The 17208-nt window shown below is 44.1% G+C and overlaps 1 protein-coding gene across 1 annotated transcript in view; it reads left to right on the top strand.

Moving 5' to 3' along the window:
* The window catches only part of LOC124711481 (proteoglycan 4-like), a 131324-nt gene that overhangs the window by 15230 nt on the left and 98886 nt on the right, over positions 1-17208 (top strand). Inside the window, exon 2 of the mRNA XM_047241589.1 lies at positions 12050-12352. Coding sequence (XP_047097545.1) covers positions 12050-12352 — 303 coding nt within the window. The remainder of the gene's footprint in view (positions 1-12049; positions 12353-17208) is intronic.

Here is a 17208-nt window from a genome sequence, read left to right as displayed (position 1 = left end):
CTTTCTTTGTGTCTGAGGAATGTTTCCTGAAAGTTTGGCCGTACCTTTTTGTAACACCCTGTTGACCAAGCGAACAGGTATGAAGCTCTAGTGCCTTTACCTTTCCTAAAGCCAAACTGATCGTCATCTAACATTCTTCTGCATATTATTCTCATAAGCATCTTGGATACTTGAGCTGTTAAGCTGATTGTGCTAGAATTCCCGCTCTTGTCGGCTCTTGCAGTCTTCGGAACTGTGTGGATGATATTTTTTGCGAAAGTCGATGGTATGTCGCCAGACTCGTACGTTATACACACCAACGAGAATAGTCGTTTCTTTGCCACTTCCCCTAATGATTTTAGAAATTATGATGGAACGTTATCAATCCCTTCTGTTATATTTGATTTCATGTCATCCAAGGCTCTCTTAAATTCTGACACTGGGTCCCATACCTTTTCTATGTCGATTCCTGTCTCTTCTTCTAGCACATCAGACAAATCTTCCCCCTCATCGAGACCTTCAATGTACTGTTTCCACCTATCCACTCCCTCCTTTGCATTTCATAGATGAATTCCCGTTGCACTCATAATGTTACCACCCTTGCTTTTAATTTCACCGAAAGTTGTTTCGACTTTCCCATACGCTGGGTCCCATATGCTTCCGATAATCATTTGTTTTTCGATTTCTTCACATTTTTCATGCAGCCATTTCCTCTTAGCTTCCCTGCACTTCCTCTTTATTTCACTCCTCAGCGACTGGTATTTGTGTAATCCTAGATTTCCCTTAAGATTTTTGTACTTTCCTCTTTCATCGATCAACTGTAGTATTGCTTCTGTTACCTATGACTTCTTCGCAATTACCTTTTTTGCGCCTTTTTTTCCCTTCCAACTTCTGTGATTACCCTTTTTAGAGATGCCCATTCCTCTTCAGCTGTACTGCCCACTGCGCTTCTCTTTGTTGCTGTATCCACAGCCTTAAGAACTTCAAGCTTATTCTGTAGTACTTCCGTATCCCACTTCTTTGCGTATTGGTTCTTCCTGACTAATCTCTTGAACTTCGGCGTACTCTCCATCACTACTATATTGTGATCTGAGTCTATACCTGCTCCTGGATACGCCTAACAATCCGCTATCTGATTTCGGAATCTCTGCCTGACTATGATGCAACATAACTGAAATCTTCCCCTGTCACAAGGCCTTTCCCAAGTATACCTCATCCTCTTGTGATCCTTGAACAGAGTATTCGCTGTTACTAGCTGAAATGCATTGCAGAACTCGATCAGCCTTTCTCTTCCCTCATTTCTTGTCCCAAGCCCATATTCTCCTGTAACCTTTTCTTCTACTCTTTCCCCGAGAAGAGCATTCCAGTCCCCCACGACTATAATGTTTTCGTCTCCCTTTACATACTGTATCATCCTTTCAATATCCTCATATACTTTCTCTATCTCTTCATCTTCACCTTGCGACGTCGGCATGTATACCTGAACTATCGTTGTCGGTGTTTGTTTGCTGTAGATTCTGATGATAACCGTTCACAGTAACACACTCTCTGCCCTACCTTCCTACTCACAACGAATCCTACTCCCGTTTTACCGTTTTCCGTTGCTGTTGATATTACCCTATACTCATCTGACCAGAAATCCTCGTCATCTTTCCATTTCACTTCACTGACCCCCGCAACGTCTAGATTGAACCTTTCCGTTTCCCTTTTCAAGTTTCCTACCTTCTCTACCACGTTCAGGCTTCTGACATTCCACGCCCCGTCTTGGAAAGTTATCCTTTCATCGGCTATTCATGCTGCGTCTATAGCCGTCCATAATTGCGAAAGTGTTTCCAGTGCCTGGATTTTGTGCACGAACGTCACTCTCGATTGTGTCCCATAAATGTCCGATGGGATTCATGTCGGGAGATGTGGGTGGCCAAATCACTCACTCGAACTCTATAGAATGTTCTTAAAACCAGTCGCGAACAATTGTGGCCCGGTGTCATAGCGCATTGCCATCCATAAAAATTCTATCCTTACTTTGGAACGTGACGTGGATGGTCTCCAAGTATCCGAACAACAACCATGTCCAGTCAATGATCGGTACACACTTCGACCAGAGGACCCAGCCCTTTCCATGTAAACACAGCCCACGCCATTATGGAGCCAACATCAGGTTGCACATTGCCCTGTTGACAACTTGGATTCACGGCTTCGTGTGATCTGTACGACCCTCGAACCCTACCATCAGCTCTTACCAACTGAAACTGGGATTCATGTGACCAGACTACCATTTCCAGTCGTCTAGAGTCCAGCCGGTATGACCACGAGCCCAGAAGAGGTGCTACAGGGGCTGTCGTGCTGCTAGCAAAGGCGCTCGGATCGATCGTCTACTGCCACAGTCCATTATTATTGTTATGTAGTATTCTGCCTAGTGGCGGAGACTTTCTGATTCCACTGTTTCCTGTCTTCAGCTTCTTCCTTCAGTCTGTTGTATCTCCTTCCATCTTTCATGTCGTCCAGATGTTGAATTCTTCTTCCTCGTCCTGCGTTTCCTCTGAGTTTCCCTTCGATGACATCATGTATGAGTCCGTCGTGTCTAAGTACATGTCCAATCCTTTCACTGAAGAATTGTACGCAGAATACTTCTCTTCTCTCCTACTCTTCGCAGTACATCGTCATTTTTTATGCGATCTGTCCACTTTATCTTTTCCATTCTCTTCCAGCACCACATTTCAAAGCTATCTAAGTATTTTTTCTCCTTCTTTCTCATGGTCCATGACTCTGCTCCATACAGTGCAATGCTCCAAATGTAGCACTTTATCAGTTTTTTCCTCAATGCCAAACTCAACTTGCTGGTCAGCAGAGTCCTCTTCTTGTTGAAAGCAGCTTTGGCCATGCTGATTCTTGCTCGGATTTCGTTGGTGCAGTGGGCATCCTTTGTGATAAAATTTCCCAGGTAATCGAACTGTTTCACATTTTCCAGTTCCCGATTGTCAACAGTTATCTTCAAGTGTTTCTCACGTTTTGATATGCGCATCACTTTTGATTTTTCGATGTTGATTTCCATGCCGTATTTTCTTCCCGTTTCCACCTAATTTTTCATCATGTGTTGCAGCTGTCTCTGATTTTTGGCGAGCACTACCAGGTCGTCTGCATACTTGGTGTTGGTGAGAGGTCCTCCTACTCTGAAGTTTGCGCATCCTTTCAGCGCTTCTCTCGCCAGCATTTCTCCATACAGGTTGAAGAGACTTGGCGACAGACAATATCCTTGTCTCACTCCCCTTCCTATTTCCCCACTGTTGGTTTCTCCATAGTTCAGTAGTGCCTTTACCCTTTGTCCCAGGTACAAGTTCCTTACAAGTCTCCGATCTCTCCAGTTGATTCCTATTTCCTTAAGGATGTTCATCAATGTATTCCTATTGACTCTGTCAAAGGCCTTCTGCCAGACTATAAAACAAGAGCAAACTTCTTCGTTAACGGCCAAAACTGTCTCTGACAATATCCTCATGATGCCAATAGCGTCTCTGGTGGTCCGTTTTCCTTTCCTGAAGCCAAACTGGTCTTCTCCCGTCACTTCTTCAATTTTGTTTTCCAGCCGTCCATTAAAACACCAGATATCGCCGCACTGTTCAAATCAAATGGCTCTGAGCACTATGGGACTTAACTTCTGAGGTTATGAGTCCCCTATAACTTAGAACTACTTAACCCTAACTAACCAAAGAACATGATACACATCCATGCCCGAGGCAGGATTCGAACCTGCGACCTTGGCGGTCACGTGGTTCCAGACTGTAGCGCCCAGAACCGCTCGGCCACCCCGGCCGGCATCGCCGCTCTGTCCTGACGGATACGTTCGTCGTACGTCCTACATTGATTTCTGCGGTTACTTCTTTCAGTGTCGGTTGTCTATTACTACTGACAACGCTACGCAAACGGCGCTACTCTCCGTCGTTAAGTGAAGTCCGTCGGCCACTGTGCTGTCCGTGGTGAGACGAGATATCTGGACTATGGTGTTCTCGGTACTCTCGATACTGTGGACCTCGGAATATAGAACTACCTAACGATTTCCAAAACGTAATGACCAACGCGCCTGTCTGGAATTACCATCACGCATTCCGAGTCTGTTAATTTCCGTCGCGCGACCATAATCACGTCGGAAACCTTTTCACATGAATCGCCTTATCACAGATGACAGCTCCGTCAATGCACAGCCCTTTTGTACCCTGTATACGCGATACCGCCGCCATCTGTGTACGTGCGTATCACTATCCCATCACTTACATCACCTCGGTGTAAACCATACTCTTGACGTGTCCCCAAACGAATTACTCACGGAGCGTCAAGTTAGACGAATACGCTGGCCACGCATCAGCTCTTCCTTGTCCTATGCAGCGTTCCTCAAAATCGACGTTTAGCTGTGCTCGCACATCAGTACTGAAGTGTGGTGGCGCTCTGCACAGAGTAAGAGACAGACTACCCAACACTTCTCGGAAGTGTGGTGTGCAGCAACTGTCAATAAGCTGCTCCAGTCAACCTAGGTGGCAGCACTGCAGGTTCTAGAAGATGGTTATCCGCAGTTCGCGCCCACATGTTTACGGAGAACTTTTGTTGGTGCGATCTAACAGCAAACGCATGCGGTTTCTCACGGACCCAGATGTGGCTGTTCCTGCTGTTAAAATATCCATGTGTTAAGAAGGCCTCATCTGCAAACAAAACATTTGTATGTGTAAGACGAAGGAGTATATAGAGGGCGATGTACTTGAAGACAAGGGCGATGTTCTTGAGGACAATATTAAAGAAATGGAAGAGGATGTAGATGATGAAATGGGAGATATGATACTGCGTGAAGAGTTTGACAGAGACCTGAGTCGAAACAAGGCCCCCGGAGTAGACAACATTCCATTACAACTACTGACAGCCTTGGGACACCCAGTCCTCTACTTTGTATAGTAGAGGAAACATTGGGCGACGATGACTGTTCGTACCAGCACGACAATGCACCATGTCATAGAGCAGTACCTGTGACGCTATGATTTGTGCACAATTACATAAAGAAGGGAAAGCAGAAAGGTGGAAGGAGTATATAGAGGGTCTATACAAGGGCGGTGTTCTTGAGGACAATATTATGGAAATGGAAGAGGATGTAGAAGAAGATGAAATGGGAGATATGATACTACGTGAAGAGTTTGATAGAGCACTGAAAGATCTGAGTCGAAACAAGGCCCCGGGAGTAGACAACATTCCATTATAACTACTGACAGCTTTGGGGGAGCCAGTCCTGACAAAACTCTACCATCTGGTGAGAAAGATGTACGAGACTTCAAGAAGAATATAATAATCCCAATCCCAAAGAAAGCAGGTGTTTACAGATGTGAAAATTACCGAACTATCAGTTTAATAAGTCACGGCTGCAAAATACGAAAGCGAATTCTTTACAGACGAATGGAAAAACTGATAGAAGCCGACCTCGGGGAAGATCAGTTTGGATTCCGTAGAAATGTTGGAACACGTGAGGCAATATTGACCCTACGACTTATCTTAGAAGAAAGATTAAGGAAAGGCAAACCTACGTTTCTAGCATTTGTAGACTTAGAAAAAGCTTTTGACAATGTTGATTGGAATACTCTCTTTCTAATTTTGAAGGTGGCAAGGGTAAAATACAGGGAGCGAAAGGCTATTTACAATTTGTACAGAAACCAGATGGCAGTTATAAGAGTCGAGGGACACGAAAGGGAATCAGTGGTTGGGAAAGGAGTGAGACAGGGTTGTAGCCTCTCCCCGATGTTGTTCAATCTGTATACTGAGCAAGCAGTAAAGGAAACAAAAGAAGAGTTCGGAGTAGCTATTGAAATCCATGGACAAGAAATAAAAACTTTGAGGTTCACCGATGACATTGTAATTCTGTCAGAGACAGTAAAGGAATTGGAAGAGCAGTTGAACGGAATGGGCAGTATCTTGAAAAGAGGGAATAAGATGAATATCAACAAAAGCAAAACGAGGATAATGGAATGTAGTCGAATTAAGTCGGGTGATGCTGAGGGAATTAGATTAGGAAATGAGACACTTAAAGTAGTAAAGGAGTTTTGCTATTTGGGGAGCAAAATAACTGATGATGGTCGAAGTAGAGAGGATATAAAATGTAGACTGGCAATGGCAAGGAAATCGTTTCTGAAGAAGAGAAATTTGTCAACATCGAGTATGGATTTGTCAGGAAGTCGTTCCTGAAAGTATTTGTATGGCGTGTAGCCATGTATGGAAGTGAAACGTGGACGATAAATAGTTTAGACAAGAAGAGAATAGAAGCTTTCGAAATGTGGTGCTACAGAAGAATGCTGAAGATAAGGTGGGTAGATCACGTAACTAATCAGGAAGGACTGAATAGAATTGGGGAGAAGAGAAGTTTGTGGCACAACTTGACTAGAAGAAGGGATCGGTTGGTAGGACATGTTTTGAGGCATCAAGGGATCAGCAATTTAGTATTGGAGGGGAGCGTGGAGGGTGAAAATCGTAGAGGGAGACCAAGAGATGAATACACTACGCAGATTCAGAAGGATGTAGGCTGCAGTAGGTACTGGGAGATGAGGAAGCTTGCACAGGATAGAGTAGCATGGAGAGCTGCATCAAACCAGTCTCAGGACTGAAGAGCACAACAACAACAACAACATGTGTACGGCAGCAGTATTCACTATTTGGTGCACAAACCACTACACAAACTGCATTGGATGTGGGTAATCTGCTGGTCCTAAGACTCTTTTAAAGATGGCACGCGTGTAAGTTGTACTCCTGTAATACTCCCCAAACAGATACGCGACCTGTTCCCGTAGCATGGGGTGTGATGCTTGAGGTTTCACTGTAAAATCTACGTATCAATTCACCCTGACGATCTGGTGTTCTCACGTCACGCCTGCGGCCACCGACATGCAGAGGACGCAAACTCCTTGTTTCTTTTGGGCACCACTGAGTTGCAGCCATGGTGCTGTAATGTGGGTGACTTCTGTTAGAAAACCGATTTTCACTGTTACCAAGAGCTGCCCTTCCAGTTCTCTGCGCCTCATTGTAACACATAATCAAATCAGTGGGCTCATCAAATCCATAATCCACATTTCACAGAGTAATAACGGCAAGAAAATCTCAATTCAGGACTAGTAAGATGCACGACACTGAATGTAACAGTATTACAACAACACAAGCTGAATGCAACAGTGGTAAGATGCAGGTCGCTGTACAGACAGCACTGCCAAACAAGTTGAGTGGCAGGACTGGTTCAACACCACAAAACAACGCCATCACTAGGATCTGTGGGCAAGTTCTCTTGGTAGCGGTGCGCCTCATGACCGTGCACATAACTCACAAACGGCGGCCCAAAAGTATGTGCTCCTTGACAAAAAATTATACTGTTTGTGCGATCGATCATCCCTCAAACACGGTCAGCGATGTGCTGAAACACACTGTAGACAGAAACTAACTGATTTTATGCCTTTGTTTCTTATTTGTGGCCCTGCCCCTAGCCCTACGTCTACAACACTTTCCTATGGAAACGTCTGATGCAGGTTCCGATACCCTATGCTGTCACGACCGAGGAGACAGAAAGACATTTCACGTAAGCGATTATTTATGTAGAAACGGAGTTAATTATCAGAGCAGCAGGTTTCTATAGTTACCAGCAACAGTATTCCAACATTTGAGTTTGCTACCCCTTTGGTGTGATTCGGTAGAGGCTAAAGTACCCGCCTTTCACAGCGTATACTTTTAGCTGTTGTTGGTTACTGTTTTAATATTTAGTAAATATATCGGCATCTGCGCGGTCGCAGTGCTGTAAGCGTTTCCGGACACATGTCCACATAACATCTTTTCTTTATTTGTGTGTGAGAAATGTTTCCTGAAAGTTTGGCCGTACCTTTTTGTAACACCCTGTATAATGTGGACGTCATCTGTGAATAGGATGGGTAACACAAATCCTGGAATCGTGGTTGTCTGGTGAAGAAACCAGTGACAAAACTGCTCCCGATGTGGATGCTCTGTCTCTAATAAGCCCTGCACACGCTTTAAGTGATAAGACTAGTAACAATTGTCATGGAGAATGTGCCATAAGGTCGTCTGACATACCCTGTACTGGGAGGGGCCAACTGCCTGGTGCTGACACGGCGGTCGCCTTCCACAGTGTTAATCACATTTTCCTCCAAGTCTGGTGTCCTTCATGATTTCCTGCTTCCTGAAACGACCTGTCGCAGACAAATGCCGAAACGCTGTTGCAAACATTGAGTGCTTGGTTGTTACCTGCGGGGATACGTCTCCTGATACAACCAAGCTGCCTGGCGCCCATTGCTATTTGCCTATCCTTAAGTAAAACAAATGTCGGCAAGCTCTCGATTCGAATGCGGAACCATTGTGTACAACGCTGTATCACATCCACTACAAGGTGAGTCAACAAGAGAAATGAATCGGACACAACATTAGAAACTACTATGGTAGGAGATGGCGCTAGGGTATGACTTACGAGGTATGAGGAACAGTACCACCCTCTAGGAGGAAACCATGCATACTGTAACTGTGGCCGCATGTTACAGTGCGCATTAGACGGCAGTCTCTATAACGAAGTATGGTTGAATAAATGGTTTATAGCAATATATATAGGGTAATTTTTTCCAGCGTGTACAAACACTAGAGACTGATTGATGATTATATATATATCATCGATCAGTCCCTAGAGTTTGTACTTGTAACATCAGTGTATATATGTGTGATAAAAGTCATGGGGTAGCGATATGCACATCTACAGATGGCCGTAGTATCGCATACACGTGTTGTAAAAGAACAATGCATTGGCGGAGACATTCTACGCCAACTTGTGGAAAACCTCCCATATCCTGAGGTTCTCCAAACCCAACGAGCCTCCATCGACCTCCATCCACCTCTTCCTATCGTCCTGTGTGTCTCCCCTCAGTGTTACGCAAGCTCTTGAAATCCATCCTTACCCAGCACATCCATCACCACCTCCACCGACATCACCTCCTCCCCAACACCCAATGCAGCTTTCGATCTTCCTTCTCTGCCAACGACCAACTTCTATGCCCCACTCATATCCTCTCCCTCCAGCTTAACTCCCGTCACTTCGCCATTTTTATCTCCCTAGACCTTGAAAAGGCCTACGACCACGTATGGCATCCCGGTCTCCTGTTTAAACTCCAGGCCTAAGCTCTTCCTATCAACTATGTCCGTCAGATTGCCTATTTCCTCTCCCACCGCCCCTCCTACGTTACCATCGATGACACTGATTCCCACATCCTCTACCCCTCCGTGGGTGGACCGCAGGGCTTTGTCCTCTCTACCTCCTGTACGCAGCTGATGTGCCCTCAAACCCCCCCCCCCCCCCTCCAGTCCACTTCCTGCAGTATGCCAACAACACTGCTTTCCTTGCCATCTCTCCTACCCTTCAACGGTCTCAACGCCTTCTCCAGAATCACCTTGACCGTTTTGTATATGGCGGAAACAGTGGCTCCTCAAAATCAATCCTTCCAAGGCCCAGGCAATCATCATAGGTCGTACCACTCAATCCTTCTGGCTCCTTGATTTTTCCCTTACCATCTGCTCCCATTCTGTCAGCCTCCCCCCACCCTCACCTACCTTGGACTCACCATTGACCGTCACTTCACCTGGATCGCTCATCTCTGCTCTATCCAATCCACAGCCCACAACTGCATCTGTCCACTTAAACTGGGGGATAGACATGGGGATAGAACCCCTCTACCATCCTCCACACCTACAAATCCTTACATCCATTCCTCTGTTATGCCAGTCCCACCTGGATATCCACCCCCCCCCCACCCGTAAATTCTACAAGCCCCTCCAGATCCTCGAGCCCCATGCACTCCATCCTGCCATCTGTATATGCCTACCGTCCCCCATGCGGATCCTCTATGACCTGATTCCTTTCCAATCTGCTCCTTTTCCTCGAACATATCCGAGTCCTCTACACCTCCCACCGACTTGATCCCCCCTATCCTACCCCCACTCGCTGCCGTACCTTCACTGTTGTGTCCCCCCTACCCTCCACCTCCACACCCTTCATCTCCTCTCCCATGGAGGCTTCCGTCAACTCCCCTTTCAGGATAATGACCTCTCTCCCTCCATTTATCCCTCCTATCTACTCTGATCCTCACCTACCCCTCCTTCCCTCTGTCCTTTTCCCTGGCTCCCTCCCCCCTTCCATCCTGTTGCCTTTTCCCTACCTACCTTCTCTTTGACTCCTTTCTCTCCCCCAAGTCCTTTTGCTTTCCCCTCCACTGCCTTCCCCCTTTCCTTCTCGCATCTGCCTTGCCCCCCTTTTTCTGTGCACTCTCCCTCCATCGGTTCCCCCTTTTTTTGCTTTTTCTCTCCTCCCCCCTTTTTCGCCCCTTCATCTATCTGGATCCTCATCCTCCGCCTCCCCCCCCCCCCATATGCCTTCGTACTCTATAGTGCAGTGTTTACGTGAGTGTTCAGTGTTGTGTCTCCCCCTTTTTAAGTGTTGCGAACAGCCACCATACTGTCGCTACATGTGTTTTTAACTGTTACAAACAGAAACCAGACTGTCGCCATGTTTTTCTAATTGTGCCTGTCCCTTTAGTATGTGTTTTAATCAGCATCACCAACCCACTGCTTTCATATTTCTTCGCAACTTTTTCGCCATGTTCCAGTTTTTAACAGTCGCCGTTTTACCGCCTGCATTTCTTGTTATGATATCTCCTCATTCCGTTTTTTATTTTTTTAACTTTTCTGTAGGCTGCAGAGCGGCGTATTATGCTGCTGTCAGCCCCCCCCCCCCCCCCCCCCCCGAGCCTCTGCCGTGAGGGGGCGGGGATAGAAATTGAATAAAGGAAAAAAAAGCGGAGCCGTCATTTGTACTCAAATGACCCATGTGAAAAGGTTTCTGACGCCATTATAGGCATTAGAGGGGAATTAACAGACTTTGAACGTGGAATGGTAGTTGGAGCTAGACGCGTGGGATATTCTATTTTGGAAGTAGTTAGGTAATTTAATATTTCTTGGAAACCGTTTTCAGCCAAAGAGCAATAGGATTTTCATGAATGGGGCCACAGTTGTTCGCGAGTGGTTTTAAGAACATTCTGAACAGTTCGAGCGAGTGATTTATCCGTCCACATCGCATGACATGAATACCATCGAACATTTATGAGACATAATCGGGAGGTCAGTTCTTGCACAAAATCCTGCACAGGCGACACATTCGAAATTACGGACGGCTTAGGAGGCAGCAGGACTGAATGTTCCTGGAGGGAACGTCCAGCAACTGGAGTCCACGCCACATCGAGTTCGTGCGTTATGACGGCCGAAAGAAGGTCCGACACGATATTAGGAGGTAGCCAATGACTTTTCTCACCTCAGTATGTATAAACAAGCCAGCCACAAACTGTCTGCAGGTTCAACATTTCAATGACGTAAACGCCAGTACTCTTTAGCCATTTCATAATTCCACAGTTATCTGATAGAAATACACGAAAGGATTTCCGAAGATAATCAAGAGAAGTCGTTCACAGGTATCGTTGTTTGGTTTACTGTCCTACGTTAAAGAAATCGCATGTGCTTCCAAAATTTCTAGGGCACAACTATGCAGTCAGAGGCAGGATGGTTTACACTGCATTAAATGTTATTCTCATCATATAATGTGATTTAGTAATGAGACGCACGCCTGAAGACGTTTCATCCTGATGCAGTTTATCGGTATGTTTCCTAAAAGGTAATTTTTCTGCTCAGTTTTCGCAGATCCACTGGGTGTGAGCTGATAAATGGACTAATATTGTGTCTGTTCATCCCGAGTCCGACTCAGGAGTCCACACTCTGATATTTCCCCAAGTACATTATAGCACAGAGGAGAGCCCCAACAGAATGATCGCGGTTGTGTTATGAAAGTAAAGCAGCAGTAGTCAGTTGAAAGTCACTGTGCTTCATTGGGCATAACCCTCTTGTTAACTGACAATAATATCCAAAGTCCTTAAGCGGTCAAAGACGACGATTTCTTAAAGTAAACTGATCTGTTGTGTATTGCACGGCATGCTGTAACCTTGGTGCCCCACGTGTGTGTCCTCAGGGCTTCAAGATTACGGTGAAGGACACGAACAACCATGCGCCAGAGTTCGACAAATCCAGCTACCCGTTCGAGCTACCTATGCCGCTGCCTTCAGACATCGATCTCTCTTGCCTTGTGGACGTGATCAAGGTGACGGACATCGACTTCAGCAATTCGGACATCACCATCGACTTCGACGAAGATGGAGCCAAACTGTTCCGTGGAGAAGCGACCTACCTGGGAAGCAGGAACTACGAGATTCACGTGTACAGCACGACGGCTATCGAACTCAAGGAGACCACAACCTTCACGATGACGGCAAAGGTAGGCTATTGTCTACTAATAACACCACACGTGGCCTGATAGGGGGACAATGATCTTCAACGTGACTACGCAGCAAGTTGTAGCAGGACAGTCTAGAAATGTTCGGAGACACTAGCTTCACAGCAGACACACGTCTCTCTCTGTAGGCCTTCTGCTGACCGCACGGCCCAGCCGTAGGCCCACCGCTGTACGTAAACGATCTGCAGTGTAATACACGACAAGCAGAATCAGCTCTTTTTGCGGATGACACTGATTTTGTAATAAATCCAATAGTACGTACAGCAACAGAGGAAATTGTAAAAAATATTCTTAAAAGTATCATTGATTTTTTTGCGAAAAGTCTGTCTCAATTTCAAAAAGACACAAGATATTCAGTTCTTTCCATTTAGAGGTATTACACCAATGATAAGTGTAACACATGGCGAGGTAATAACAAACAGGGTGGCACCTACAAAATTCTTAAGTGTCCATACCGATGAGAATTTAAATTGGAAGAAAGCACATTTTGGAACTCCTAAAACAACTTAATTCACCCACATTTGCGCTTAGAATCATTTCAAATCTTGGGGAGAGACAAATCAATAAGCTGAGATATTTTGTTTCATTCAGTACTGTCAAATGGACAATATTCTGGGGACACTCATCTTTAAGAAAGAGAGTATTCATTTTTCAAAAAAGTGCTTTAAAAGTAATATGTGGTGCTCACTCACGATCATTTTGTGGACATCTTTGTAAGGAGCTGGGCATTTTGATTATCGCTTCATAGTATATTTATTCGCTGATGACGTACATAATTACAGTACCAGAAAATGACATTCATTACTCCACATTAAAGTTGTCTTTAGCACAAAAAGAGGTGCACAATGCAGCAACAAAAGTTTACTCAGCGATATAAAATGCTTGACAGGAAGCGAATTAAAATTTGAAAACAAACTGATAAAGTTTCTACTCGAGAATTGTTTGTATTCTGCAGAAGAATTTCTATTATTTTAATTTTTAAAGGTGATGGATAGAAATTGCTAACTCACATCTCCATAATTTGAAAAAAGTAAGCCGGCCGAGCGGTTTTAGGCACTACAATCTGGAGCCGCGCGACCGCTACGGTCGCAGGTTCGAATCCTGCCTCGGGCATGGATGTGTGTGATGTCCTTAGGTTAGTTAGGTTTAAGTACTTCTAAGTTCTAGGGGACTGACGACCTCAGATGTTAAGTCCCATAGTGCTATGAGCCATTTTTTTTTTGAAAAAAGTAAATAAAAGACATAAATGTTCAGTATGTAACAAATCTGACCATACGTTCAACTGCAGCAGTGGGACAGAGTGAGTGGAGTGGATTGTGGTACATCCAGGACGGGTGGAGGCAGTGAGTTCACGATTCTTTGGAGGAGGTTAGTCAGTGCAGGTGAGCAGACAAAGCAATCACGTAATGACATTCGAATACAGTACCAGTGGTGTGCTGCTTCGCGTAGTCACGTCGATTAAGTACGTAGGGGTAGCGGGTGCTAAGCGATGTGAAACGGGACGAGCACGCCAGATCATTAGTATTGCAGGTGAATAGGCGACTTCGGTTTACTGGGAGAATTCCAGAAAAGTGTAGCTCATCTGCTAAGGATACCACGTATACAACAACAGTGTGGCCCGTTATTGAGTACTGGTTGAGTGTTTGGGATCCCTCACCATGTCGGATTAAAGGAAGATATCGAAGCAACTCAAACGCGTGTCGCTAGACCTGTTACCGGTACGTTTGCTCAATACGCGAGTTGTAAGTAAATCAGCATCACACCTGCTGCTGTGAATGAGTAGCTGCGAGAGATGGAATAGTGGAGGCTTCAGAGGATCAAATAGATAAAACGACAAGACCCAGTAAACATCCTCGGATCACACCTGAGATATTGAATTTAACTGATGAAAGAATAAAACGTAAAAATGCAGAAAATGAAGCATTCAAAAAGAAATAAGGACACCTAAAAAAATGAGCTTTACAGAAAGTGCAAAATGGCAAAGCAGGAATGGCTATAGGAGAAATGCAAAGCTGTAGAAACTCGCTTGGCAAGAGGAACGATAGTTGCCGCATGTAGAAAAGTTAAAGAGATGTTTGGGGAAAAGAGAATCCCCTTTATGAATATCGATAGCTCAGATAGCAAGCCACTTCTAAGTAAATAAGAAAAGGCTAAAAGGCGAAAGAAATATACAGGCGGCCTATACACATGAAATTAATTTCTTGACAGTATTGTGGAAGGGGAAGAGAAATACATAAAGAGAAGGTGAGAGATACGATGCTATGAGAATATTTTGATAGACCACTGAAACATCTATGTGTAGCAAACAAATTTTCCCTCAAGAATATTGATATTCTTGGGAGACAATATTGTATGAATTGATGTGCAAGAAATATAAGACTTTCGAAACACCGTCACAACAGAACTGTTCAGTCTGATATACCGCAACATGCCCTGAAATTTTTTATACAGGAAGAATACACCGAAACTATCCTTGGCTGACGGACTTTGGTAAACAAACAACATGGCACAACTCTTTCAGTTTCCGTTGACAGTTCCTTTGAAACAAATGTTCACAGTAACTATTCGCTTGAATTTGCAACTCATTTAATATCTACAATAATTGCCAGTTGCTTTTACAGTAACATCAGTGGTGTTAACAATGGGGATAACAGTGAATTAATTTTCTTTGTGATTCTTTCGTCTCTTCTTGCTAGTAGCATCTGTCATTGTGTAGTTTCCACAGTTCCACAGTAATGTCGAATCCAGTTAATATTTTCAACCTTGCAAAGAAAAAATATGAAGAACATGGTATGCAATTGAAATACCCTACTTCTCCTGAAGCTCTACATTTGTTTTATATATTAGTTAGTTTGGAAATTTATTCCAATGGTCCGGAATGATTGTGGAAACATTAGAGGGAACAGGAAATAACTCAGTCGATTTCGTGACCTGTGGTTTGAACGAGGACTATGGTCCTCACTGAGGCCTAAAATGAAAACAGAATACCTCACAAGCCCACAGAAAACGTTGACAGTAATCGTTTTCAGTGGGAAAGAAAAGACTATAAATTATTTAGTTAAATGAAGGAGGGCAAAAAAACTGCTTACATAATCAATGTGCAAAGCCCATTTCATTTTGTAAAATCTAAACATGAATTGTACAGATGGAAGAATGATTTACACGAAGTACAAAATATGCACCAAATTAAACTTACAAAAGTGTGAAAGAAAAACTATTCGAAAGATTCTGAAGTGCTCTTGACAGTCAGTGCGCCGCCACCGGGGGATATCTGCGAGACAGGCAGCTCTAATTTACAAGGGAGATGAACATTATTGATTTCCAGTCTTTCTCGACCTGGTTAAACAAACTCGGGAAATTATACGGAAAAGCATGTTTGCAAATTACAAAGTGTACCTCAAGTAAACACGTAGAGGAGACGTAATCAATAGGTAATATTGGGGAGAAATTCGTAGATGACATTAAGACAAAGCTCTTTGTTATCTCCTAAAAATTCTCTGTATGAAGCCAATCGGTCAGGTTTCGTGCAAACTGCACTTTATCAGTTCGAGCGAGAAAAAGACATAGGCGCTTGTGTAGTGAATGAATGCTCACTCACATTCGTACACAACTAATGGCAGTCGTAAATACCAGTAGATTACTCTTTCCGCTGCTTTGTATCTGTTTTCAGGATCATCGAGGTAAATTAAGACCTAAAACTAAAAAATGAGTGTTTACTTGCAAGTATCTTGTAATCTACATAGCAAAATTTTGAATAACGGGAGAGAACGGCTTTCAGTTTTACATCCGATAGGTGTTCTTAGTATTTGTAGAAAATACTTTATTGCCTTTGTTGGAGTCTTGGCCTGAAGATAACGACAGTTCTGTCTTAAGAAGGATGACGAAAAAACTATTAATATAATTTGCATTCAACTCGGAACTAATAACGTGATTCAGCCTCTCGATAAAAATATTTTCCAGCAGTGCAAAGCATTTTTTAGAGAATTGTCGGACAGTACAATTTACGACAGCTCTTTGTCATTTCAGGTTATCAGTGGTACAATATTGTTTACCTTCTGGTACGGAGCACAGTGTGCAGAATAGCGGCCACGACCATTCCTTACTTCGTTCTTGTTTTATATAGATAAAACTAGTAATTGTTGTGAAGTGCCTGAATGCATTAATATTTTCCAGATATGAAAGGTGAAAGGAAAAGGTTTGTTTTCGTAATCCAATAGATGCTTCGCATTTTTGTAACGACCACACGGAATGAGCAAGTAAGTATGATAATGATGGAAGCTGAGGATATGAATTAAAATTTGCACTACAGCCGAGACTTGAACCCAGGTCTTCCTCCTCACTAGAGCAGAATGCTGACCATCACACCGCCACTAGACCGCCCGCGCTGCTGCACGGACTGCCTACGCTAGAAGCCCTGCCGAACACAAACTTCAGTTCACATCTTCTGCTTACTTTCCCCTCTTAAATCGTCACCATTGTTGAGGCACTCGGGCATTGGACGTGATGGGGAGATGCTGTACCTCAGGTGTAACTGATCTATAGATCTTATAATTAAATTTTCCTCCAGATATTTGAGTCTCGTCTTAGTGACGATCTAAGAGGGGGAAAATAATCAGAAGATGTGAACTGAAGTTTGTGTTGCTGAGTGCATTTAACTTGGGTTGTCCGTGGAAGAACCCTAGCCATAGTGCTGCGCGGTGTAATGGTTTAGCATTCCTCAAAAATGGTTCAAATGGCTCTGAGCACTATGGGACTTAACATCTATGGTCATCAGACCCCTAGAACTTAGAACTACTTAAACCTAACTAACCTAAGGACAGCACACGACACCCAGTCAT

Source organism: Schistocerca piceifrons, chromosome 8 (assembly GCF_021461385.2).
Source record: "Schistocerca piceifrons isolate TAMUIC-IGC-003096 chromosome 8, iqSchPice1.1, whole genome shotgun sequence".
Lineage (NCBI taxonomy): Eukaryota > Metazoa > Arthropoda > Insecta > Orthoptera > Acrididae > Schistocerca > Schistocerca piceifrons.
The sequence above is the reverse complement of the archived record's forward strand: the minus strand, read 5'-3'. Positions and strand labels throughout refer to the sequence as shown.